This window comes from Anomaloglossus baeobatrachus, chromosome 2 (genome assembly GCF_048569485.1).
Source record: "Anomaloglossus baeobatrachus isolate aAnoBae1 chromosome 2, aAnoBae1.hap1, whole genome shotgun sequence".
NCBI classification, from domain to species: Eukaryota; Metazoa; Chordata; class Amphibia; order Anura; family Aromobatidae; genus Anomaloglossus; species Anomaloglossus baeobatrachus.
In genome coordinates this window covers 25,396,227-25,422,951 of record NC_134354.1, presented here as the reverse complement: position 1 = coordinate 25,422,951, position 26,725 = coordinate 25,396,227, and the positions used below count along the sequence as shown (strand labels likewise).

The following is a 26,725-nucleotide window of genomic DNA, read 5'->3' as shown; positions in this document are numbered from 1 at the left end:
TGAGATGTGGCAGAAGGATAAGCTCCTTTGAATCTTCTTACCCGCACACCGCATTGAGGCCGGGCATTCACCTGCTGGGAGCGCAGGGACTGCACTGTAAGCCGGACTCTTTCTGAAAGTCTATGCAGTGCGCGCTCCATATTAGGCTGTGAAACACAACCCACAGCCCAGTCACTCAGAGTGAGCGTCTGCACGAGCTGGTGATGTCACGTCAACTTCCAGAGCCCAAACCTTTATGTGACATTACCGCTGCTCAGTGATAAAATTGAAAAACTAAGATATTTGAACAAACATATGCGGGATTGATCCCGCGTATCTGGCCAGATGCTGGTCCTCATATAAGTCTATCGAGACCAGAATCTAGACATTAAAAAATGGTGGTAGAAGGGATAGGGGGATAGGAGCAATGGTGCTATACTTACCGAGGTTTTGGCGAGGCTGTAACTGCTCCCGTGACTGCTCATTCACTTCCGGGGCCCCGCATTAGCCTTCATGCATATACACTGCTTTTACCGCCCATCAGCGTCTGTGATTGGATGCAGTCTAACGCACCCCACTCTGAGTGACAGCGTCTGACTGCTTCCAATCACAGATGCTATATGTGTCTATGGTGATATAAAAATAAATAAATAAAAAAAAATTGTCATAGGGTCTCCCCATATTCTGATACCCAGCACAGATAAAGCATATGGCAACAGGCTGCAGCCTCCAGCCGTGCACTTATCTTGGTTGGGTATCAAAACAAGAGGAACCGCATGTGGTTTTGTTGGATTTTCTTAATTATTTGAATAAATAATTTAAAAAAACTATGTGCTCTTCCTCCCAATTTTGATACCCAGCCATGATAAAGCCTGACAGCTGAGGGCTGGTATTTTCAGACTGGGGAGACCAATGCTTATTGGGCCTCCCAGCCTAAAAATAGCAGCCTACAGCCGCCCAGGATTATCGCATCCATTAGATGTGACAAGCCGAGCGCTTTACCCGGCTCTTCCGATTGCCCTGGTGCATTGGCATTCGGGGTAATAAGGGGTTAATGGCAGCTCACCCCAGCCTAAAAATAGCAGCCTGCAGCCACCCAGAATTATCGCATCCATTAGATGTGACAAGCCGAGCGCTTTACCCGGCTCTTCCCGATTTCCCTGGTGCAGTGGAATTCGGGGTAATAAGGGGTTAATGGCAGCTCACAGCTACAGACACAGCTTGGTTATTTCAAATAACAAAAAAACCTAGAGATCATGACATTTCAATTTTTGTTTCTCGTTTCAGCATTTACCGCATGGGATAAATATTTTTAGATTTGATTAGTTTGGACAATTACATACGTCAGCAGTATGAAATTTATGTTTTTATATATACATATCATTTTTTAAATACTTTTTTAATGTTTTTTACATTTGTAGTTCATCCCCTTAAGCATTATGTGACTGCTTAATCATCTGCACAGTAGAATTTGCAGTGTATTTTAAAATTGACGATTCCCTTTGAGCCGAGGTGTTCAAAGATGGCAGTTGAGGATGACTTCAATAGGCTAAAAAGATAACCCATTAGCACCTCCCCAGTCTCATTTTGGGGGGGGTGATGAGAGTCAGAGGCAACTCCAACGTTCCTACCTTCTGACATGTGATTGTCACCATTGATATCAACAACTAAAGGGGGCTTTACACGCAGCTACATCGCTAGCGATGTCGCTCGTGACAGTACCTGCCCCCGTTGTTTGTGCGTCATGGGCAAATCGCTGCCCATGGCGCACAATATCGCTAGTACCCGTCACACGCACTTATTTTCTTAGCGACGTCACTGTGGGCGGGGAACAACCTCTTCATTAAGGGGGAGGTTCGTTCGCCGTCACAGTGACGTCACACAGAGGTCGACCAATAGAAGTGGAGGGGCGGAGAGCAGCCGCATTAACGACACGACCACCTCGTTGCCGGAGGACGCAGGTAAGCTGTTGTTCGTCGTTCCCGGGGTGTTACACGTAGCGATGTGTGCTGTCTCAGGAACGACGAACAACCTGCGCCCACAACGACCAACGAGATTTTGAAAATGAACGACGTGTCAATGATCAACGATTAGGTGAGTATTTTTGATCGTTAACAGTCGCTCGGTGCTGTTACACGCAACGACGTCGCTAACGAGGCTGGATGTGCGTCACGAATTCCGTGACCCCAACGACATATCATTAGATATGTCGTTGTGTGTAACAGGGCCTTAAGAGGCTAAAAGGTTGCATCCGACGATCACAGCAGTTACTCTTTGGTGCTGACTGTATTACACAGCTGACACCTGTGCTATATGGAGCTGTCTCAGTTCCTATGCCCACCTCATACAGTAAGAGCACACATCAGCCCTAAGGGGTACTTTGCACGTTGCGACATCGCTACTGCGATCTCGTCGGGGTCAAATCGAAAGTGACGCACATCCGGCGCCGGTAACGACGTCGCAACGTGTAAAGGCTAGAAGCACCAATAAACGATCGCAAAAGCGTCGTAAATCGATGATCTGTGTAGTGTCGGTCATTTCCATAATTTCGCTGCAGCGACAGGTACGATGTTGTTCCTCGTTCCTGCGGCAGCACACATCGCTGTGTATGAAGCCGCAGGAGCGAGGAATATCTCCTTAACTGCATCCTGCCTGCAATGAGGAAGGAAGTAGGTGAGCGGGATGTTTATGTCCCGCTCATCTCCGCCCCTCCACTTCTATTGGTCGCCTGCCGTGTGACGTCGCTGTGACGCTGCACGACCCGCCCCCTTAGGAAGGAGAGCGACGTCGCAGGTAAGGTAAGTGCGTGTGAAGCTGCCATAGCGATAATGTTCACTACGGCAGCTATCACAAGATATCGCATGTGCGACGGGGGCGGGGACTATCGCGCTCGGCATCGTTACAATCGGCTAGCGATATCGCAACGTGCAAAGTACCCCTAAGTGTTTGGTGGGTGTAAAATCATGGGGTGCAAAATGACCCTTAGGGCTCAGGTACCTCAGGGGCAGAACGCTAGTGGCTCCGGACAATGGTTTCTTCAATTTGCCTAAAAATTATTTGGAAATGTGAGTCTCAATGGTTTATAATGTGTGATGATCAGTGAGCAGATTACAGGCTGAGAAAAATGACAATACTATATAATAAATAAGTTCTCACCGTGTTGGAATTTTGTTGCGCTTCGGGACTGTTGCGGTTTACGCTGAGACAAATTCTGGGGAGAACGAAATTATGGTTAATTTTTGGACCTGGCCATGCAATGTTTCAATCAAAGATTAAGGGTACTTTCACACTTGCGTTTATTTCCTTCCGTTACAATCCGCCCTTTTGGAAAACAGCGGAATCCGTTAACGGATTCCGCTGTTTCCCATAGACTTTTATGGGTGACGGATTGTACCAAAAGGACCTGCGTTGCTTCCGCTGGGCGACGCTCCGTTGCTTCCGCCGAGCGGGAGGAACGCAGCATGTAACGTTATTTTGAGCAGCGGAATCCTCTGGATTCCACTGCGCATGCTCTTTTTTTTTTTTTTTTTTTTTTTTTTTTTTAAATCAAACTTTACTTTGGCTCGCGGTGGCCGAACGTTCAGCTGAGCGACCGGCCACCGGCATGCCCGGGCGCCGGCAAGTGACAGCGCTCAGCTGAGCGCCCACCCGCTGGCATGCCCAGCCGCCGGCATGCCCGGCCGCCGGCAAGTGACAGCGCTCAGCTGAGCGCCCGCCCGCCGGCATGCCCGGGCGCCGGCAAGTGACAGCGCTCAGCTGATCACCGGGCGGTCGGCTGCAGGGAGCGATCAGCTGATCACCCGGCGGCCGGCAAGTGACAGCGCTCAGCTGATCACCGGCGGTCGGCTGCAGGGAGCGATCAGCTGATCACCCGGCGGCCGGCAAGTGACAGCGCTCAGCTGATCACCGGCGGTCGGCTGCAGGGAGCGATCAGCTGATCACCCGGCGGCCGGCTACTGGGAGCGATCAGCTGATCACCCGGCGGCCGGCTACAGGGAGCGATCAGCTGATCACCCGGCGGCCGGCTACAGGGAGCGATCAGCTGATCACCCGGCGGCCGGCTACTGGGAGTGATCAGCTGATCGTTTACAATAGTCTGCCGCTGGTAAAACTGTAAAAAAAATAAAAAATAAAAACTAATTGCGTTGTTTTGCAGCATCCGTTGCATCCGTTGTGCCACTATATGCAACACATCCGTTGCATCCGTTACACAACGCAATGCAACGGATACCGTTCAACGCAAGTGTGAAACTAGCCTAATAGTTTTGTGCCATAACTGAGACTATCACTTCTCCATAGGATGGCTGAAGTCCTACCACTTGGAACCCCCTAAAATTCTAAGAATGGGGCCCCCAGTATCCACATGTTTATAGAATGGAGAAAAAGAGACAGATCTATGAACCGTGCAGGTGCAGACCGGGCAAACTAAGTTATGTTGGGAAGGAAATAAAAGCAATGAATAAGGAAACTAGAGAAAAAGTGTAGAAAAAGACAAAGGATCTGAAGACCTTCAGATATTATTTGTGTTTGTTTGTAATCTCAGTTAACGCTTTCTGCAGTGACACTGAGGATATAGAAGGTAAACGGTGCAACATTTTTAATGAAGGCTAATAATAAATAAAGTTATTTATTTATATGTATTTATTATTATAAATTTATTATAATATATTATATTATATTATAATAGATTAAATATATTATTAAATTAGTTATTTATTTATATTTATATTTATGAAGAAGAGCTGTTAATTATATACATACATTTAAGTGGAAAAAAAGCCCCTGAATGTATAAGTATCTATAATAGTGATAAGCGAATCTGCCAAAAGTCAAATTTGTCAGTTCACACAAATTTTGCCATTGAATGAGTGATCTCAGAACATAATAAACATATTATGAGTGGCCAGGTTGGTGCAGCCCCCTATCCGGTCCTCTGCACAGCTTCCTCCGGGCTCATATACATGGACTCTCATTGGGTCTCCTTGCATATTCTATCATCGGTGACAGCCTTCGTGTAGCACCGCTGAAGCCATCAGGGAGCTACAAGGTTCTGCATCTTCACCAGGATGCAGGGCCTACCCCCTTAGTGACCCAGAACCCCAGTGACACTACCACCAAAAACCCAGGCAATCCCAGTTTTCCTCAACAATCTCTCATATAATGGTACCAAGCTAGGGTGGGACCAATGGATAGCTGCCTAGAGGTGGAGCCACTCCAGTCCACTAGTTGATAAGGTGGGAGGGGCAGAATGTGGACACAGACAACACAGAAAGTCAGTGGATGGTGTCTGACAAGCGAGGAGTAAAGGTGTGACTGAACAACGTCCTGACTCGGGTTAACAGTGACCTGGTACCCAGGAGAAGTGGTTGCCGGTGGAGTACAGTGGAGTACTCCCGGAACTACGCACCGACAGGGTACAGGACCCTAGGACAGGAAAGAGCTTCAAGCCGACCTGTTATCACCTGTACAGCAAAGGGGACCATCAAGGATCTTGCTGACCCTAAAGAATCTGAAGACTCAGTAGCAAAGAGAGCCGGGGACAGGACCAGAGACTCCAACCCCAAAGGGTTCACGCTACCGTCAGACGGACAGAAGTGGACAAACCACAAACTGGGGACCCCCAATGTTCCATACCACGGGGACCCACTTACCAGAGCCAGGTGCAGGGGAAGAAAGTACCAGAGAACCAGACTGGCACTGGGACGAAGGGGACCTGGAGGCGAAACCAGCCGGCCTCGGGCAACTAGTTAATACCTACATAAAGTGAGTAAACCAGTAGCACTGAATACCTGTCTAGACTCCTTCTAACGCTCACTGTACCATACACCCGCTGGGGCAATATCCTACTTGCCGAGGGACTACCACACTAGCTGCCAATACCATTAGCCCTAGTGGAGATGTGACGCTCTGGTCTATCAGGTCATCACAGGGTATTGTGCAATCTGCCCTTCTGTGCAATATCCACCTCCTCCTTGGTTACGGGTCCCCAACTTGTGGTGTTGCCAAAACCAGCTAATCAAAATCCTAGGAACACTCTGCACCACACCCACCAGACACACCAGTGGACTGCCTGAGTGGAATAGGGTCGCCCACTTGGGGGGGTGGTAAGGGGAGGTCAGGAGTGTGAGGAGTAGGCCAGTGTAGTGTTGGAGGTGAAGGAGAGAGGAGGTCAGGAGCCGGGCACCTTGGAAGTAACTAGGTAGCAGACCGTGGTCTGGGCCTAGTAGGAACTGGACCCCTCGTCGCAGGGGATCGTGACAAGGGGCACGGAACTGTCGAGGACAGCCGGCGGCCTTGTACCATCATCGGGCTGGGACCAGGGCACGATGGGGTACGTGGACCCTAGGTCGGGGAGTAGCGTCAGGCTACCTGAAAATTCACCCGACGAGAACGGAGCCTTCAAGATCCGCTCTCCACCCACTCCAAAATCGGGATACTAGCACGAGGGGGATAGGACATTCCACAAAACGGTCCAGGAAATTCCAAGCATGAACCCTGAGAGCAAGCTCTCACAGTTAGCCACACTGGGGAGCGGGACCCGATTAGTTTTATGCTACCGGGGCCAACTAAGAAGTAGACAAAGTGCCAGGGAAGAGGTCACAGATCATCAGGCAACACCATCGGGGACAGAACCCAAACTAGCTCCCCCTCAGCGGCAGCGGTGTCCAGAACTTTGGATTACCAAGTTGTAGGTGTCAGCTTCATGAACTGAGCGAGTACGCAACTTACTGACCCTGTCATCCCCCAACGGCACTTCCTGGCTCCATCACCGAGTCCCGGGGCATCCCCCTACCCGTGGAGGGTTACCACACCTGGTTTCCCCCGTCATCACCCTGGGTACTCCCCAATGGCAGCGGTGGTACCCCACATTACCACACACCACGGGTGGCGTCACAAACTCTAAATTCATGATCCCCTGTAAATACCCCCCCATCATTTGAGTGGCTGCACTACCGCCGGATGAAGACACCCCTTGAGCCACCACGGATCCGAATCCGAGCTGCCCAGCTGCTGACGTGGGGGCGGCACAGAGACATTTTGCAGCGGCTTCTTATATATATAGCCGCAACACCGCAATTGGCGTCATGAATAAACTTTATTCACCAATCCTCTGTAAATATCCCCTTTACAAAAAGGGCCCAGGGCACGGAACTAGGTAACGGCCACCCATGACATTCCCTGTAGAGACACTGCGTATCCCATATACCTGGGTGCTACATTTGTGCTGAGTGATGATGCCTGGGCAGAGAGCTGCAGTGGCAGGACAGGTCGAACATCCAGATATCAGTAAATTGCCCCTTATCCTTTTAATAGAGGATAATTTAGTAACTTGACACAATCCCTTTAATGTCTTTGTTCATTTTTACTCTTCAGGAGCACAGTGCTCCCCAGTCTCCCAACTTCCTGGTTGGGTGCTGCTAATAATTGATAGTTCGGATCAGCAGCCCTATTGCACTGAAGCTTGTCAAATCCAGCAATCTGGCCAGCTTCAGATTAGCACTTGCAAACTTTACAACAAGGAGGCTGCCTGTCAGCGGAGAGCTGAACTGACCAGTCATTGACTTCTATTATACTCTTTATTCGAGCCTAGCCCAACAGAGCGTCTGAAAAGCTTGACTCGAGTAAAGAGCACCCGAGCATTGCAATGTACACTCCTCATTCCTCATTACCAGTAACGAGCACAGCAGCGCTCACTCATCACTATTAATAGTTAATAAAAAAAATACATTTTTTAAAAACATTACAATTTAAAATAAATACCTGATATTTGATCGCTGCCACAACAAAAGCATCCCAAGAATCAGCGCAAAGACTAATATTAAGCTTACGATTAGGATTACATTGTTTGGTCCAGCACCTTTAAGAAAAAAGAAAGGAAATATGAAATACATCTGTATTAGAGGTTTTCCGTGCCAAACAAATTAAACCAAACTTCAAAGACTTTTTAGCTTATTTTGTAAATGTGAAATAAAAAAAAAAAAAATTCATTACTTTACTAATTCTTTAGATTTACTGGTAACTAGTGATGAGCGGGCACTACCATGCTCGGGTGCTCGGTACTGGTAACTAGTGATGAGTGGGCACTACCATGCTCCGGTGCTCAGTACTGATAACTAGTGATGAGCGGGCACTACCATGCTCGGGTGCTCGGTACTGGTAACTAGTGATGAGCGGGCACTACCATGCTCGGGTGCTCAGTACTGGTAACTAGTGATGAGCGGGCACTACCATGCTCCGGTGCTCAGTACTGATAACTAGTGATGAGTGGGCACTACCATGCTCCGGTGCTCAGTACTGATAACTAGTGATGAGCGGGCACTACCATGCTCGGGTGCTCGGTACTGGTAACTAGTGATGAGCGGGCACTACCATGCTCCGGTGCTCAGTACTGGTAACTAGTGATGAGCGGGCACTACCATGCTCGGGTGCTCGGTACTGGTAACTAGTGATGAGCGGGCACTACCATGCTCAGGTGCTCAGTACTGGTAACTAGTGATGAGCGGGCACTACCATGCTCGGGTGCTCAGTACTGGTAACTAGTGATGAGCGGGTACTACCATGCTCAGGTGCTCAGTACTGGTAACTAGTGATGAGCGGGCACTACCATGCTCGGGTGCTCAGTACTGGTAACTAGTGATGAGCGGGCACTACCATGCTCGGGTGCTCAGTACTGGTAACTAGTGATGAGCGGGCACTACCATGCTCGGGTGCTCAGTACTGGTAACTAGTGATGAGCAGGTACTACCATGCTCAGGTGCTCAGTACTGGTAACTAGTGATGAGCGGGCACTACCATACTCGGGTGCTCAGTACTGGTAACTAGTGATGAGCGGGCACTACCATGCTCGGGTGCTCAGTACTGGTAACTAGTGATGAGCGGGTACTACCATGCTCAGGTGCTCAGTACTGGTAACTAGTGATGAGCGGGCACTACCATGCTCGGGTGCTCAGTACTGGTAACTAGTGATGAGCGGGCACTACCATGCTCGGGTGCTCAGTACTGGTAACTAGTGATGAGCGGGCACTACCATGCTCAGGTGCTCAGTGCTCGTAACTAGTGATGAGCGGGCACTACCATGCTCGGGTGCTCAGTACTGGTAACTAGTGATGAGTGGGCACTACCATGCTCGGGTGCTCAGTACTGGTAACTAGTGATGAGCGGGCACTACCATGCTCGGGTGCTCAGTACTGGTAACTAGTGATGAGCTGGCACTACCATGCTCGGGTGCTCGGTACTGGTAACTAGTGATGAGCGGGCACTTCCACGAGCATGCTAGAGTTATCATCACTAGTTACTAGTAAATCTGAGAAATTAGTAAAGTGATGAAAGGCCGGTCTCTCCAATCAGATCTGGGGGCGGGTGAAGCAGCGATCACCCAGCTCCAGCCAATGATCAGTGCTATAGCTGCACTGATCATGGCTGGATTTCAATGTTTCAGCCATTTTCAATGGTTGAAATATCACAGCGGCGTTTGTCAGCCAATCACAGCCTCCATAGCTCTGGGGGGGTGAGACACCACCCCTCCTGAGGTCAGGCAGAGGTTCCCTCCTCGCTGAATCTAAGGTTTTTGCACACCGATCGCAGCCACCGGGGCTGTGATTTCGCCATGACGTACTGGGCACGTCATGGGTCCTTAAGTACCAGGGAGCCATGATGTACCCAGTACTTTCGGTATTTTCTACTTTTTACCCCCAAAATGCTGCCCCCCCTGACTCGTGCCGCCCCCTCCGTCCCCCCATTGCTACGCCACTGGGCACTTGACCTCCATAAAAGCCAGACTCCAATATCATACTGGTTGTTCTGATGTTGGGATCCACATGATAACACTCAACTGCGGGGCAAGAAGTTGTGTCCTCATGACCATCACCAGTACAATTACAGTATATTAGGACAAGATAGCTAGCCTATTCTACTCATTTTTGTTGTTATTTACCCTCTCTGGTGCCATTTTGGGCTTCAGGAACATTAAAAAAATTAGATATTAGATTTTTTATATATTTTGTTTTTAATCTTGGCATGATTCTGGGATTTATTTTGTTTTCCTATATGTTTCATACTCTATTTAGAGAGGACTTGACACCTTAACACTAGAACTACTGGACTCGTGACACCTATATAGAAATACATGGTGCAAAGTAGTCAAAATGACTACCTCAGTAGTTCTAGTGTTAAATATATATAGGTAAAATATATCTTTGAACCGTGTTAGCCAAATATATAATAATTTTTAGCTGTTGAACAATTTGTTTCAAATAAAACATATGTTAGTATACTTAATAAACATTGTCGATTGTCATAAATAAGTATTTATTTTTTAGTTAGTGGGAATGCTGCTGTTCTCCTGAATTCGGCGATGTTTTTCTTTTCGGCCTGCTCCTCTGGGTTCCTGAGATATGGCCTCATCTTTTCTGAATAGAAATCTACTCTTGTTAGCCAAGTGGGTGTAGTCTTCATAAACCCGCCCAGAGTTGATGACCACGCCCACTTCCCTAGATTTATTATTCTGGGAAGAAGAGGCCTTATCTCAGGAACAGAGAGGCGCAGGAAGCCAAGAAACACATCACCGGATTCAGGAGAACAGCGGCATTTACACCACTTAAAGAAAAAATACATATTTATGGCATGTGACAAATTACTTTAAGTGGGATTTAAATGTGTCAACAAGGTTATTGTATCCGACAATACACATACTGCACACGCCACCCAAGTGATAGCCCTTAATGACCTGCCAGACAACTCAGGTCACCAGTATGTCTGGCGTTTGGGTACAGCATCTAAGAGGCTGAGCAAGTAGTGGACAACCCCTTTAAGGGAATAACAAACACATGGAGGAACACCTGATACAAACCCAAAGCAAGGGTCGATAATTGTCTTTCTATGGGATTTGTCAAAGTCGGATGAGACACGATACAGGTGAATTCTGTGACGTTGGATGTGTTGTATGAGCTGAAGACGGTCGTGGTTCCGTTATCTTCTCTTTTTTGCCAAGTCTTTACTGCATCTCTAGGCTCTGGGGTCCATGAGATGTTGGCCGCTGGATTCCCACCGATTGCTTGACACTCCGGATGCCGATTTTCATCCATCTTTATTATTACAAAAGGTTTCACTGAAAGTAAAAAATAATAAAAAATGAATATAAAGTTCAATCTGAACCCCAGTGATCGAGCAGCCCAAGGCCATTCTGCCACATTGGGAGACACGGGTACTCTGCTTAGTAAAGAAGTGAATATCATGATAATTACACATTATGGCAGTAGGGGGCAGCCTCGGAATATATTTTGAGTTTCATGATCTTCAAGCTTCACGTCCACCGAAAGTTATACATTCTAAAATACATTTTGCCATTGTTATGATTTCCTGACACCATGCTCCAAGCCGAGTACAAGTATTATTCTCCAGAGCTGCACTCATAATGCTGCAGATGTAATGGAGAGATGAAGAAGTTGGCACCTACTGAAGGCTGATGGCAACCGTTGCTTATTACATTGAATTACCAGTATATGTAATTAATTATTAATGTGGTAGAAGTCTGATATAATAGCTCCCTTCCACTGTGAATTGCAGCAGAGAAAAACGTAGTTGTTATCGAACACATCAACATTTGCAGAAACAATGGTTTTTCTGTTTTTAGGAAAAGTTGTATCCCCCTACACAGCTTGTTTTAAAAACAAAAAATAAAATTGAGTCATAGGTTAGACACACCTATAGGCTAGACACAAATACACATTGCGTTTTTGTTGCTTTTTATTCTATGTTTTTGTTGCCTTTTTTCCTATGGTTTTTTCTGCATTTTTGTTGCCTTTTTTTCCTGTTTTTTTCCTGCATTTTTGTTGCCTTTTTTTCCTGTTTTTTTCTGTTTTTTTTTCTCCATTATTGTTTCTTTTTTCTGCATTTTTGTTGCTTTTTTTCCTGTTTTTTTTCTGCATTTTTGTTGCTTCTTATTCTACGTTTTTGCTGCCTTTTTTATTGTGTTATTTCTGCTTTCTTTTTTTTAATCCAATCAATTTTTATTGTAGGAAGTTACATTACAAAAAAAAGGAGAACTTCAGGTATCATTGGCAATAATACACAAAGAAAACAACGCTGTAACATGTGGTAGTGTCACCTTTGATTATGATTCACATTTCCTGTCACACCACCAACAATCATGTCTGATGCAAGTTGCAACTTTTTTAGGTTAATCAATACCCAATACGTATAGAGTCAACCTACCAATTTACTCTTTAATCCTCAAAATGAGGGATCCAAACAACCAGAACCAGAGAGTAAGAAAGGAAGATAAGAAAAGGGAGGGGAGAGACAGGTGGGGGAGAGGGGGAGGACCATGGATGGTTGCAAGGAAGCAACCAGGGAGGGGGAGGGGGGAGGGAGGGAATTGGATGGTGTTTTGGGGCAGCCCGAGCAGTAACAACAACAGAGATTTAAACACCTTGACTATTGACATGTGGTATGGGTGAACTCCCTGCGTAACACACACTTTGAGCCTATTTGACCCGTTTTTAATTATCAACAGTTTGCCCTGGAAACAGATGCCTGACAGGGGATGCATATACAGAGTTTAGCCACGTGTCCCAAATCTGAAGTATTTTGTTTTTGGCGCGGATGGAGTGAGCCAGACAGAACTCGTATTGGCATTGGAGATTAATTCGGTTATATAGTTCAACTAATGTAGGCGTCTTTGGGGATTTCCAGTGCAAACTTATGCAATATCTGGCAGCTACTAGAATGTGAACTAATAAACCCCTGGATTCCCAAGAGAACTCCTCTATACCCACGTTTAGCACTGCCAGAGCCGGATTCGGATTAATACGATTGCCTGTCAGCTCACCCATCAGGCCAAACACCTCCAACCAGAACGAGAAAACCTTGGGACAAGCCCACCAGCAGTGACCAAGAGTACCCCTTTGGAGGCAGCCCTTCCAACAATGTGGCGAATAATTTGGGAGGAACTGTGCTAAGTTGGCTGGGGACCGATACCATCGCAGGTGTACTTTTTTCAGTTGCTCCAGATGATTTATACACTTGGAATATTTTTGGATATTTGCTGATGCCGAGTGCCAGTTTGAAGGTGAGGTAGAGACACTCAACTCCACGTCCCATTTATTCATATAAGGAGATTTTTGCTCTTCGGGGGGGTTATTGAGCCATTTGTATGTCGAGGAGATACCTTTGGATTTAATTATCTTTTTAAATACCAAAGCCTTTGTTGTAGGTAACAGAGGCTTTGACTTTGGAGGAAATTTAGAGGCCAGAAAATGACTAATTTGGATGTGTTGATAGAAACAGCCCTTTAAAGAGGGGTGTTCCCGTACTATTTCATTAAAGGGGTTAACACCCAAATCAGAGTATAGATCCGCCAGCACTGTAATGCCCGATCCCTCCCACCTGGCCAGATTCAAAAAGGGGATTTGAGATTCCAACGACTTGAGGGAAATCTCTGAAAGAGGAATCTGAATCTTATGAATCAAGTCATTTCGCCAGACCTCCAGGGAGGCTGACATGGTGGGAACACACGGGGAGAACCGTGAACGGCTCAAATATTCTGCTTCCATCATTCTTCTGACCGAGCCCTGGCGGGACAGGAAATTTTCAATCTGAGCCCATCTATGTGAATTACCTGGACGCCACCATTCCTTTAGTGATTCAATTAATAAGGCTTTATAATATGCCGTTATGTTTGGGGTGCCCAATCCCCCTAAGTCATATGGGGGGTATAACACTTTACCTGCGACCCTAGCCCTTTTATTACCCCAGACAAATTTGTTAGTCAACGATTGAAGTTTCATCAGGGTTTTGTGAGAAATTTTGATGGGAAGGCATCTGAGCACATACAATATTTTGGGTAAGAAAACCATTTTAAAGGACTGTATCCTGGCCATCCAGGACAATGATATTTTTTCATACCTTCCCAATTCCTTTTCTAAATTTTGGATCAGAGGTTCCAAATTTTCTTTAATTAACATCTGCGATGGTGTCAGCTTAATACCCAAATAAGGTATCCCCCTGTCGCACCATTTGAATTGAAAGGCCCCCTCCAGCGCACTCCTGGCCTCCACCGGTACATTAAACGGCAGTATCAAAGACTTTGCCGCATTAAGCTTATAATACGACACTTTAGAAAAGTTTGATAATGTGTTCACCACTGCTGGAATCGACACTGCAAGGTTAGAACAGGAAATTATCACATCGTCTGCGTATAAACCAAGTTTATGTTCAAATTCCCCAACTCTTATACCAGAAATGGCTATGTTTTTTCGTATAGCTTCCGCCAGAGGTTCTACCACTAAAGCAAAAATAGCGGGAGACAATGGACACCCCTGGCGGGTGCCATTACTTATTTGAAGTTTAGATGACAGAAACCCCGATGCCAACACTGACGCATTTGGGTAAGAGTAGAGGGCTAGAATGGATGACTTGATGTTCCCCAAGAACCCGAATTTTGTTAGAACTCTCTCCAGGTATCCCCAGTGCACCCTGTCAAAGGCTTTTTCAGCATCAAGAGACAGGAATGCACTGGGTTCACCCGATATCTCCACCAGTCCAATCAAGTCAAGCATCCGTCTGGTGCCATCCTTAGATTGCCTGCCTGTCACAAACCCAACTTGGTCTGGAGCCACTAAGGTCGGGATCACTTTATGAAGTCTATCTGCCACTAGTTTGGCATAAATTTTAACATCACAATTTAGGAGTGAAATGGGCCTAAAATTACCCGGGGTGTCTGCAGGTTTCCCTGGCTTTGGTAGCGTGATAATTATCGCTTCTAAGTTGTCTGGGGAAATTGACCCTTTATTTTGCCAAAAATTGAAGGTTTTTGACATAAAGGGGGACAGAGTGGATGTAAATTGTTTGTAATATTCGTATGGCAGCCCATCGGGGCCTGGGGCAGAGTTAGACTTAGTCATTTTGATGGCACCTAGGATTTCATGTGTAGTAAAGGGAAGATTAAGTTCCTCTAATTGCTCATCTGAGACCCGGGGAAGATCCAGGGTGTCTAGGAAACCCTGTATATCCACTTGAGTCGGCTGTGACGTATTGGAATCATATTTTAGATTATACAGGGCCTCATAGTATTTCGCAAATGCTTCTGCTATTTCAATGGGATGTCTAGTGATTGTTCCGTTCGGGTCCCTCAGGAATTCTATTTTAGATTGGATCTCACGTTTTTTCGTCCTTCTTGCCAATAAGGACCCCGCTCTATCCCCCATAGCATAAAATGTCGATCTATTTTTTTTAAGATTATGTTCGTATTTTTGCAGGAGTAGGGATCTTAGTTGGAATCTATGGGTTACAATTTCTTAAGTCAAGTTAGGGGATGCTTTGGCTTTATTCAGGGATTCAAGGTGATGAATACGGGTTAATATATATTTAATATCTGCGTCTTTTTTCCTTTTTTGGATGGAGGCTATTTTTATGAGCTGCCCTCTGACTACGGCTTTATGAGCAGCCCACAGGGTCTCGTCAGAAAATTCCCCATTATTATTAAGTTTGAAATATTCTGTTAACACTGACTCTACTTCATCATGTACCTTCTGCCTACCAAGCAAGCTGGTATTCAGTCTCCACCTAGGGGAATTTTGAACATTAAAGCTACCCTGAACAGACAAAGAGATCGGCGCATGATCTGTCCAAGTAATTAAACCAATATCAGCTGCCACACAATTACTTATAGATTTGCTGTCGACCAAAAAAAAATCAATTCTACTGTATGAGCGATGCCTGGAAGAGAAGAACGTATAGTCTCTTTCTGATGCGTGCAAATATCTCCAGATGTCATGAAAATGGAATTCATTGATGAGATGCTTAAGTTCCTTAGCATGTGGGATGCTGGTGTTGGAGCAATCCATGGAGCGTATTACAGGTATATTAAAGTCTCCACAGATGATTTACGCCCCTGTGGCAGTATCTTTGAATGCTTGGAAAAATTTCCTAGCAAAGGTCAATTGTGATGAATTTGGGGAGTAGACCGTTGCCAATGTATAAGGGACGCTGTTGATATAACAAGACAAAATAATATATCTTCCATCCGCTCCATAACTGACATTTATCAATTTAAAGGCCACTGAGTTCTTTATTAAAATGGCCACTCCTCCTCTTTTTTTTGAGTCATTAGCAAAAAAGGTGTGTTGGAAGCTTGGATGAAGTAGCCGTTTATTATCTGTGGAAAGAAGGTGGGTCTCCTGAATGCACGCTATATCACAGTTAGATGCCTTCACCTCTCTCCACATCATTGACCTTTTTGCTGGGGAGTTGAGTCCGTTCACATTAATAGACAATATCTTAATTCTCATATTGGAGCCGCAGGGGGGGTTGAATTCCTAGGAACGCCATCAGGGATGAGAGGGGCTAGACCAGCAAGGAATTGAGAGAAATTTCCAGAAAAAATTAAGGAACATTTGTGAGAAGAGGAACAAAAACAAAAAAATTCCAACAACACCGGTTTGCCCCGAGTAGGGTGCCCGGTGTATAACCGCTCGCCATAGGCGAGAACATCAGGGGGGCTACGTGACATCCCGTGTCACAGGAGCAGGGACAGCAGGTGCCATAAGCAGGAAGGAGTCCCAGCTAAGCTACTGACCATTCAGGGTTAATCCTGTCTGGAGGGCCTCTATGATTCTCCTGCCCACCAGGGTTTGGTGGGTGGGCTATTCCCCAGTCATCCAGCAATTTGCCCAGCTGAGAAGGAGTATGACATATGTGAGTGCCTCCATCTTTGAAAATTATCATCTTCACCGGAAACCCCCACTTGTACTTGATGTCTTGATCTCTAAGGAGTTTAGAAAGGTGGGCAAATTCTCTTCTTTTATTAAGAGTTGCAGCAGAAAGATCTGGGAAGATTTTTAGTCCCATGAAAGTGTCTGGCAGGGCTGGATTTCCCCTCAGTGTGTGCAGCACAGCTTCTTTTGTTTTATAGAAATGAAGTCTAGCCAGGACATCTTTAGGCAGAGCTGGATCTATGCCTTTGGCTTTAGGGACTCTATGAATCCTGTCCACTATCAGGTCTCTGGTGTCCCATCCAGGGAGTATAAGCTGCAGAAACTTGTGGAAGTATTCCTGGAGGTCTTTATCTGCTACTGATGAGGGAATCCCTCTGATTTTTAGGTTATTTCTTCGGGATCTGTCCTCTATATCACTGATTTTACGTTTTAGTGCCTCCACCTCCTTTTCCAAAGCTGTGTTAGCATCTATCAGATTGTTATGTGATGTTGCAAATTCAGCCATCTTAGTTTCTACATGCTCTGTGCGAACCCCTAGAGACCTGATCTCTTCCTTCAGCTCTCTTACTATTTCTCTGAGATCAGCCTGCAAGGAAGCCCTCAGCGTTTACAGCAGAGCTTGCATTGTTTCCTCTGTCAGAGGAATGGCTGTGCAGCCTCTTAAGCAGCCTGTTTCTCCCTGTGAGGAGTGGGAAGAAGCTGAGTGGGAAGCCATCTTGCTTGGTGAGGAGAGATCCCTATCCAGGGGGAAGAAGTCTGTCAGTTTGGCTGGAGTGCCAGTTTTTTTAGGTCTCCCCTTAGGCATAGCTGGGGGCTGGGGTTACTCACACCTCCTGTAGCTGGTAATCCTGTTATCTGTGAGCTGATAAGAGCCGGTTTATCCTGCTGTCAGCACAGAGCTCTCCTTCAAGCAGCCCTCGCCATCAGCGTGCAGGCCACGCCCCCCCTTATTTCTGCTTTCTTGTTGTTTTTTTCTGCGTTTGTTGCTTTTCATTCTACATTTTTGTTGTATTTTTTCCCTGTGTCTTTTTCCTGTGCTTTTGTTGCTTTTTCTGCGTTTTTGTTGCTTTTGTCCTGTTTTTTATGTGCGTTTTTGTTGTTTTTTTCTGCATTTGTTGCTTTTTTTCTGCATTTGTTGCTTTTTATCCTGTTTTTTTTCCCTGTTTTTTGTTGCTTTTTTTCTCTGTTTTTGTTGCTTTTTTCTGTTTTTGTTGCTTTTTTTTCTCTTTTTTTTTCTGAATCTTTGTTGATTTTTCTTCTACATTTTTGTTGCCTTTTTTATTGTGGTTTTTTTCTGCGTTTTTGTTGCCTTATTTCCTGTATGTTTTCTGTGTTTTTGTTGCTTTTTCTCTGCAATTTTGTTGCCTTTTTTCTGTATTTTTTTCTGTCTTTTTGTTGCTTTTTTTCTGTGTTTTTGTTGCTTTTTTCCCCATTTTTTTCTGAATCTTTGTTGATTTTTATTCTACATTTATGTTGCCTTTTTAACTGTTTTTTTCTACATTTTTGTTGCTTTTTATGCTACATTTTTTGACCTTTTTCCTGTGTTTTTTCCTGTGTTTTTGTTGCCTTTTATCCTGTGTTTTCTTTGCTCTGCTTTAGTTGCTTTTTTATCTGTGTTTTTGTTGCCTTTTTCCCCCCGTTTTTTTTCTGTATTTTTGTTGCTTTTTAATCCTCTGTTTTTGTTGCCTTTATTCCTGTGTTTTCTTTGCTGTACTTTAGTTGCTTTTTTATCTGTGTTTTTGTTGCCTTTTTCCCCCAGTTTTTTTCTGCATTATTATTGCTTTTTAATTCTCCGTTTTTGTTGCCTTTATTCTTGTGGTTTGTTTTCTCCATTTTTATTCATTTTTATTCCATGTTTTTGTTGCCTTTATTCCTGTGTTTTTTTCTATATTTTTGTCGCTTTTTATTCAGCTTTTTTGTTGCATTTTTTACCCTGAATTTTTTTTTGTGTTGTTGTTGCATTTTATAGCTGAATTTTTGGTGTGCATTTTATCTACAGTACATGTTTAAATAAAGTTAGTTTCATTCACCACAAAAGCCAAAAAATGCAGCAATTTTCCATTTCAGTCAGGAAAAAAAGCAGGTGTGTGCGTGTGCTGGAGATTTCTGGAGTCTCATAGCTTTTGCTGTAGCTGTAAAAAGCAGTTTTTTATTTGCATAAAATCAATGAAAATAAAATAAGAAACAATATTAAAAAAAAATTGGAACAAAGACGCCAAGTGAGAACGTAGCCTCATGTTATGTAGGAGGGTGACTGGTGCCCTGCAACCCCCCTGAAGATGTCATGGTTATTTTGTGTATTTATGTATGGGAAATGTTGTATATATTGTATATATATGTTGTTATATGTGTGTGCTCTCAGGTGCACTGTTTTCACGCACCACTAGGTGTCACTGCTCCCTGGTCCCTTAGCTTGGGATTGGGATGGAGAGCTGGGCTGATTGAGTTAAAGGTTAAATCTGCCCAGCAACAGTGAGTTGACAGTTAGGATTGGTCAAATTGGGAAGAAGCTGTACCTGAGGGAGGTATAATTAGAAAAGCCCAGAGTAATGTGGCCAGACCCTCAAGGTCAATGAACTTCTGGAGTGAGCTTGCCGCACTGAAAGTAAAGGGGATGAATAATATTGCACGCACCAAAATTCAGTTTATTCTTTTTTACAAAAGTTTAAAACAAGCAATAAATATCGTTCAGCTTCACAATTGTGTCACTTGTTGTTGATTCTTCACCAGAACATTAACATTTTTATCTTTATGTTTGAAGCCTGAAAAGTGGGAAAAGGTTGAAAAAGTCAAGGGGACGAATACTTTCACAAGGCACTGTATATATGTGTGGTGCCCCTGAGTATATCAGGGTGCCACAGGGTACTGCATCCCCCAGGGTGCAGGATCTACCCCCCCATGGTTCCAGGTTCTTAACAAGCCGGTGTCACTAACATCAGCAAAATCCCAACCACACCTCACATCACGTCTTGTCAGACACACCAGTGTGTTGGTTAAGCAGAATAAGGCCACCCACCTAGGGGTCAGGCAGACCGGTGTGAGGGAAGGAAGTCAGTTTAGAGTTGGAGTTCAGTAGAGAGTTGAGTAAGAACCCTCGAGGAGTGAGGAGCTGGGGAGTAGTAGCTCCCGGGGAGCTCGACCAAGGTTGGTCGCAGACAGGACCAGAGGAGTCGAGGACCGGTGGCAGGGACATTGAAAGGGTGTGACAGACATAGCGTAGGAGGACTGTTGGCATCAGACATCACAAAGAACTGACCTGTACCAAGCACGACGGGGTACAGGACCCTAAGTCAGGAGTAATTCATCATCCTGATAATTAAACTGGGAGGGAGAGTCTCTTTATGAACTTCCCTAGGAGCTCAGAGATTGAAGGCATCAGCACACTGCGGAGGATACGGCTTTCCAGTAACGCGGCCCACTAAAATCCCAAGTGACAGCCATCAAGAGCACAGCTACACCAAAAACATAGTGAGCGGAGCCCTAACAGCTTCAAGCCGAGGGGCCACACAGAGAACTAACTTGTGCACGGAGGCGGCTCCGGATTACCAAGTGACACCGGTGGGAGCGGAAACCTAGATGGGCTCCCCCTGTAGTGACCCTGAGGCACAGAGACTTTGGTTTATCTTCAGTGTGAGTGTCTACTTTATAATCCTCATCCTGCACCACGACTACCCACAGTGAGCACTCTGGTTCCCTGCACCCTGCGCTCCCAAATATCCACCAAAACTCTAGAGTCCGGGGCCTTCACTACCTGCGGAGGGACTGACACCTTGCTGCTACCCACCATCTGCCCCAGTACTCCTTCCAGCAGCGGCGGTACTCCCATTACCGCAACCCGCAGGTGGCGTCACAAACTTCTCCCCTGTAAATAATTCCCTTTTCAAGGATCTGAATGTCTGCTGAGCCCGGGTCCGGACCCCTCGAGCCACGACCACCCCGGATATATATATATATATATATACCATATTTTTCGGATTATAAGATGCACTTTTCCTCCCAAAAATTTGGGAGGAAAGCAAGGGGTTTGTCTTAAAATCCGAATGTAGCTTACCTGGAGGTGGAGAATGGGCGCTGTGCTGGCTGCAGTTGGGGGTGTGTGGAGCAGGGCGGTGTGGAGCTGTGCTGGCTCCGGTGGGTGAGATGTTCTGTCGGCGGTGCGGGGCTGTGCTGGCTGCGGCGGGTAAGATGTTCCTTTGGGGGTGCGGGGCTGTGCTGGCTGCGGCGGGTTAGATGTTCTCTTAGCGGTGCGGGGCTGTGCTGACTGCAGTGGATGAGATGCTCTGTTGGCAGTGCGGGGCTGTGCTGGCTGTGTCGGGTGAGATGTTCTGTCGGCTGTGCTGGCTGTGGTAGGGGCTGTGTAGAGTAGGGTGATGGGTCATGTAAGATGCTCTATCAGTGGTGTGGAGCAGGGCGGTGCGGCAGGTGAGATGCTCTTTTGGTGATGTGATCTTCAAATAATGCTGCCAGGAGTCGGCGCGTGCGCAGATGAAATCTCGGATTGTCATTCAGCCAAGAGCTCAATTTGCGCAGGCGCCGATTCCGGGAGCATTTCTTTGAAGCCAACACCACCAGTATCCGGGACAGCAGCTGCACCGCCCTTCTTCACACAGCCAGGACATCCTCCGCAGCCGGCCACACAGCAGCCTGCACTGCCGACCACGCAGCAGCCTGCACAGCCGAGCACTCAGCAGCCTGCACAGCCGACCACTCAGCAGCCTGCACAACCGACCACTCAGCAGCCAGCACAGCCGACCACTCAGCAGCCAGCACAGCTGACTATGCAGCAGCCAGGACAGCCGACACTCAGCAGCCAGCACAGCCGACTACGCAGCAGCCAGAACAGCCGACCACTCAGCAGCCAGCACAGCCGACCACTCAGCAGCCAGCACAGCCGACCACTCAGCAGCCAGCACAGCCGACCAGTCAGCAGCCAGCACAGCCGACCACTCAGCAGCCAGCACAGCCGACCAGTCAGCAGCCAGCACAGCCGACCACTCAGCAGCCAGCACAGCCGACCACTCAGCAGCCAGCACAGCCGACCACTCAGCAGCCAGCACAGCCGACCAGTCAGCAGCCAGCACAGCCGACCACTCAGCAGCCAGCACAGCCGACCACTCAGCAGCCAGCACAGCCGACCACTCAGCAGCCAGCACAGCCGACCACTCAGCAGCCAGCACAGCTGACTATGCAGCAGCCAGGACAGCCGACACGCAGCAGCCAGCACAACCGACTACGCAGCAGCCAGAACAGCCGACCACTCAGCAGCCAGCACAGCCGACCACTCAGCAGCCAGCACAGCCGACCAGTCAGCAGCCAGCACAGCCGACCACTCAGCAGCCAGCACAGCTGACTATGCAGCAGCCAGAACAGCTGGCCACGCAGCAGCCAGCGTTGCCCTACTTGCCATAGAAGGGGGGGTGCCTAGGCACAATTTCTTGCACAGGGGCCCCAAGCTGTCGGTGTCCGCCCCTGCTCCCACACAATACTATTCTAGGATTATGGAGGTCCTCAGCTCATATACCAGGATGATGGAGGTTCTCAACTCATATACTGGGATTATGGAGGTCATCAGCTCATATACTGGGATTATGGAGGTCCTCAGCTCATATACTGGGATTATGGAGGTCCTCAGCTCATATACTGGGATTATGGAGGTCATCAGCTCATATAATGGGATTATGGAAGACCTCAGTTCATATACTGGGATTATCGAGGTCCTCAGCTCATATACCAGGATTATGGAGGTCCTCAACTCATATACCGGGATTATGGAGGTCTTCAGATCATATACTGGGATTATGGAGGTCCTCAGCTCATATAATGGGATTATGGAGGTCCTCAGCTCATATAATGGGATTATGAAGGTCCTCAGCTTAACCTGGGATCCTACAGTAATCTTTCTTTCCAGTACTGTGTCGCTGTCCATAACCATAGGGAATGTTCATTGCCTGCTACTCTCTGTATATAAGTTTGGTCATCAGTAAAAAGGACTTTTGTTTTTACGAGCTGGTGTTATTTCCTCATTGTGGGGAGTCGGCCCCACGCAAAGTTGGCAAAACCAGAACTTGGAGGTATCTGTAACTGAAACACAACTACACACATATGCACAGTCAAGAGCCCGTTTTGCTGTAGCGTGCATCGAAGACTGTCATGATCCATGACTGATTGAGAGGGTGACTGGATGGGGGGCCCTCCGCCTACACCTAAGCTAAGGGGGGTACCCTAGGCTATCCCTCATCCCAGAGGTACGCTTGAAGGTAGCAAGGTCTGAGCCCCCAACCTCTCCCTGTCTCCTGTTCTAGCCCTGATGGTAAGAGGCCCTCCACATCTACCACCCAAGGGGCTGGGCCAGGACAGGAACCTCCAGACCATAGCAATAAATAAAGACAGATAGGAGGTACAACAGAAACACATGCACAACTACAACCAATACCAGGGGACTACAAAAGGTGAAAGAAACAACAAAGAATAGAGGAAGGTTACAATACAGCAAGTAACTTCCACTCAACCAAACAACGGATGACAGTAGCAGCTCCCAGGATGTGTCCTTCCACCTTCAGACCAAGTCTCAGCACGAATCCTCAATAACCGGCGCCTTGTGCTGGAAGAAGACTTTTGTCCAGCCCGGAAGTGGTAATCAATTGGAACAGCTGATAATCACTGTGGAGTCTGCTGTTGCAGCACAAACCGACAAACTCTACTGTACATGTGCCAAAAGTAAAAGATGCTTTTAGAGAGACAATGGCCCTGAGCCTGTCATGAGACACATGGCACACAATGGGTATCGTGACAAAGACGAATACGTCATCCATGGCTATTAACCTGAGGCATGTTGCAGCTCTTTGACCCAAAACAATGCTCTGAACTTGGGGATGTCACGAGAATGGACACATATAACACCAGGGATAACCTCATTGGCAAGCACAGTGTGTATAGTCTGAATGAGAGCAAAATCCCAATGGTTACAAAGTGATAAGAAAAAACAATTCCTGTTGGTTACACACAAACGTTTTTTGGCAGTTTCAAATGAACATAAAGGCTATAATTTTGGTGATTACACTACTGGGAGGCACTGAGCTTGGTGGTTACACTACTGGGAGGCACTGAGCTTGGTGGTTACACTACTGGGTGGCATTGAGCTTGGTGGTTACACTACTGGGAGGCACTGAGCTTGGTGGTTACACTACTGGGAGGCACTGAGCTTGGTGGTTACACTACTGGGTGGCATTGAGCTTGGTGGTTACACTACTGGGAGGCACTGAGCTTGGTGGTTACACTACTGGGAGGCACTGAGCTTGGTGGTTACACTACTGGGTGGCATTGAGCTTGGTGGTTACACTACTGGGAGGCACTGAGCTTGGTGGTTGCAGTACCAGCAGAAAATGAGTGAGGCTTACTAAGGCAGCAAACTTAAGGTGGACTATCACGGCTAACCTAGCGAAAATCTCACATGTTTGACACTTCTCACTGAGGAAATCATGCAAAGCACAACAAATCTTGAAGAAGAACACTCTGGTAACAGGCTTCTTGTAGGCTACTGTTGTAATTTTGATATCTCAGATCATAAAGGACTGATATAATCTTGTTATCCTCGGCCATAGATCCTACAGTATCTCAGCCCACAGCACCACAGAAGGTTGCAGGCCATGACATCTTCACAGCTGTCTCTACTACACTCTACTGACGGGGGTCTCAGGTTCGCAGACTGGCACAATCTATTACTCAAGGTTCCTTCCTTTAATCACGGCATTTCACCAGCTTCCATAGTGAGATCATAACTGGAAGTGGTCCATTACCACTCATTATGTTCAGAGCTGCTCTTCACTTTCCATCCCTCTTTTCTTGGTAGTCTAGATTTAGCAGCAATCCCTGCAATAATTAATGATTGCGGCTTGTCACGTTCAATAGCATGCTCTACCTATCTTCTGCTGCCTCTAAACACTTTACCCACCTTGATAAGAGATTGTGCAATGCCACACTTTGGCATCCTGATCTGGTGACCTCAGCTAGCCTGAGTGACCACCGCACACAGTGCCTGCTTCCAAAATATCAACATTTTCTTGCATAACTCAAAACGACTTTCCATTATTATAGAAGTTGGGTGACATGAGGATCAGGTAATTAGAATCCTTTCGCCTGATCCTTTTGTTTCAGGACGGGCACAGGTAGGCTTGGCCATGCTGACGTTCTAGTGTACGGAGAGTAGGAAGACATGATGTACATGGTCAACAATTTTTCAAACTAATATGTACAGTATGACAGATTACTAGTGTTAGCCAGTAAGGTTTTGGTACCGTGTTAGCCAGATTACTAGTGACACGGCGTGACTTCAACTGTTGCACCAGGGCCAGTAATACACGTGGCGAGAGACGTAACACATGGGGAACACCAGGACAAAAATAAAACAGAAGGCCCTGGTGGTAGGGAGAGGGGAGCAGGGTCTGACGGCTTAGCTGACTACTGCCCTGCTTTATTTCACCTCCTGTAAACAGAGCAGCGTCTTCTCTTCCTCTCTGCTCAGTTGACGGAGCGTCATTGCTGATGTCATGCTGATTGACAGTTGGCTCCACGCTGTTAAGGAGAGGGAAGTTGGCTGTCAATCAGCATGACATTAGCACTGACGCCCCCAACAACAAGGAGCCTAGAAGAAGAAGACCTTCTTATGACCTGATCTCAGTGGAAGCTGCAGATGCACCGGCAGGAGCAGTACGTGACCCCTCTGAGCCAGCGGATTTTGGCACCGTGCAGAACAGCCAGGTAGTTAGCAGCTACCGTACCTACCTGTTAGTTCTTGGCCCCATAGAGAAAAATTATAACAGTTTCGGATAATTCCTTATAACCCGGCTTAGCTAGATACTTCTTTGGTCCAACTCAATAATACAGTTCAAGGATTGATCTTTTGTAAGGGGTTGTTGCAATGCTTGTTGGTGCAACCTCTTTACAATTAATTTGTAGGTTAGATTGAGCGGAGTTCAAAATGGACGTCTTCTCTTACCTAGTACCTGTAAGAAATTCCAGTAGAAAAAGTTTCCTGATGTGTTGACAATCTCACAAGTATAATTTCCATCATCGATTGCCATGGTATCGGGTACTCTCAGAGACATTTGGTTGTTATCTATATCCAGATGCATTTCACGGCTGCAGTTTGTTTTGTTATCATTCTCCATAGCTGACAGATAACAGTAAGGCTGATGAAGAAACTGCACCTTCCAGGTGATCATTGTGAAGTTCATTATGGAGTGGTTGCAGTGTAGGACAGCCTCATCTCCTGCTCGAACCCTCAAGAAATCTGCAAAAGAAATGGAAAATGATAAGATACAAGCTCCATTGTCGATGACTTGTATGGATTATGTGTTGTATGCAACTCCACTTAGTTTCAACATTTCAGTATTTTGTCAGAATGGTAGTGGCTGCAGACAATCAGCGGATGCTGATTGGCTTACAATGTCATGTGACTGCTGGGGAACACAGCACCAACATTGCAGGAACAGTGCCAGTGTGTGAGGAAAGTTGTCACGAGTGTGTCACGGCCTGATGTGACCTCGGGGTGATCTTGGATCAGAAGGTCACAGATCCTCTTTAGTGCCCGCTCACCATTTACCCTGAGTTGCAGCGTATTTAATTTCATCCGGTACTGAAGGGGTTAACAGTGATTTCTATCCTGCAGTGAGCTAACAGGCAATTGTAACATCAATTGCAGCTACTCCTTTTTGCTATAAATATCCGCTCCTCACTCAGTCCTAGGTTGGCTATAGCTCATACCTATGCTGTCCACTTGGAAAGAGTAAAGGCCCCGTTACACGAGACGATTTATCGTGCGATCGCATGAGCGATTGCATCCGTCGCTGTCTTTTGTGCGTCACAGGCAATTCATTGCCCGTGTCGCACAAAGTCGTTAAACCCCCGTCACACGTACTTACCTCCCTAACGACGTCGCTGTGGGCAGCGAACATCCTCCTCCTGAAGGGGGAGGGACGTTTGGCGTCACAGTGACATCACACGACGGCCGCCCAATAGAAGCGGAGGGGCAG

At 46.6% G+C, this 26,725-nt stretch overlaps 1 protein-coding gene across 1 annotated transcript in view; it reads right to left on the bottom strand.

Moving 5' to 3' along the window:
* The window catches only part of LOC142281480 (cell surface glycoprotein CD200 receptor 1-B-like), a 46,929-nt gene that overhangs the window by 3,265 nt on the left and 16,939 nt on the right, over positions 1-26,725 (bottom strand). The window contains exons 2-5 of the mRNA XM_075332859.1: positions 25,690-25,983; positions 10,829-11,086; positions 7,741-7,837; positions 3,136-3,190 (exon numbers count right to left, since the gene is read on the bottom strand). Of these exons, the coding sequence (XP_075188974.1) occupies positions 3,136-3,190; positions 7,741-7,837; positions 10,829-11,086; positions 25,690-25,983 (704 nt within the window). The remainder of the gene's footprint in view (positions 1-3,135; positions 3,191-7,740; positions 7,838-10,828; positions 11,087-25,689; positions 25,984-26,725) is intronic.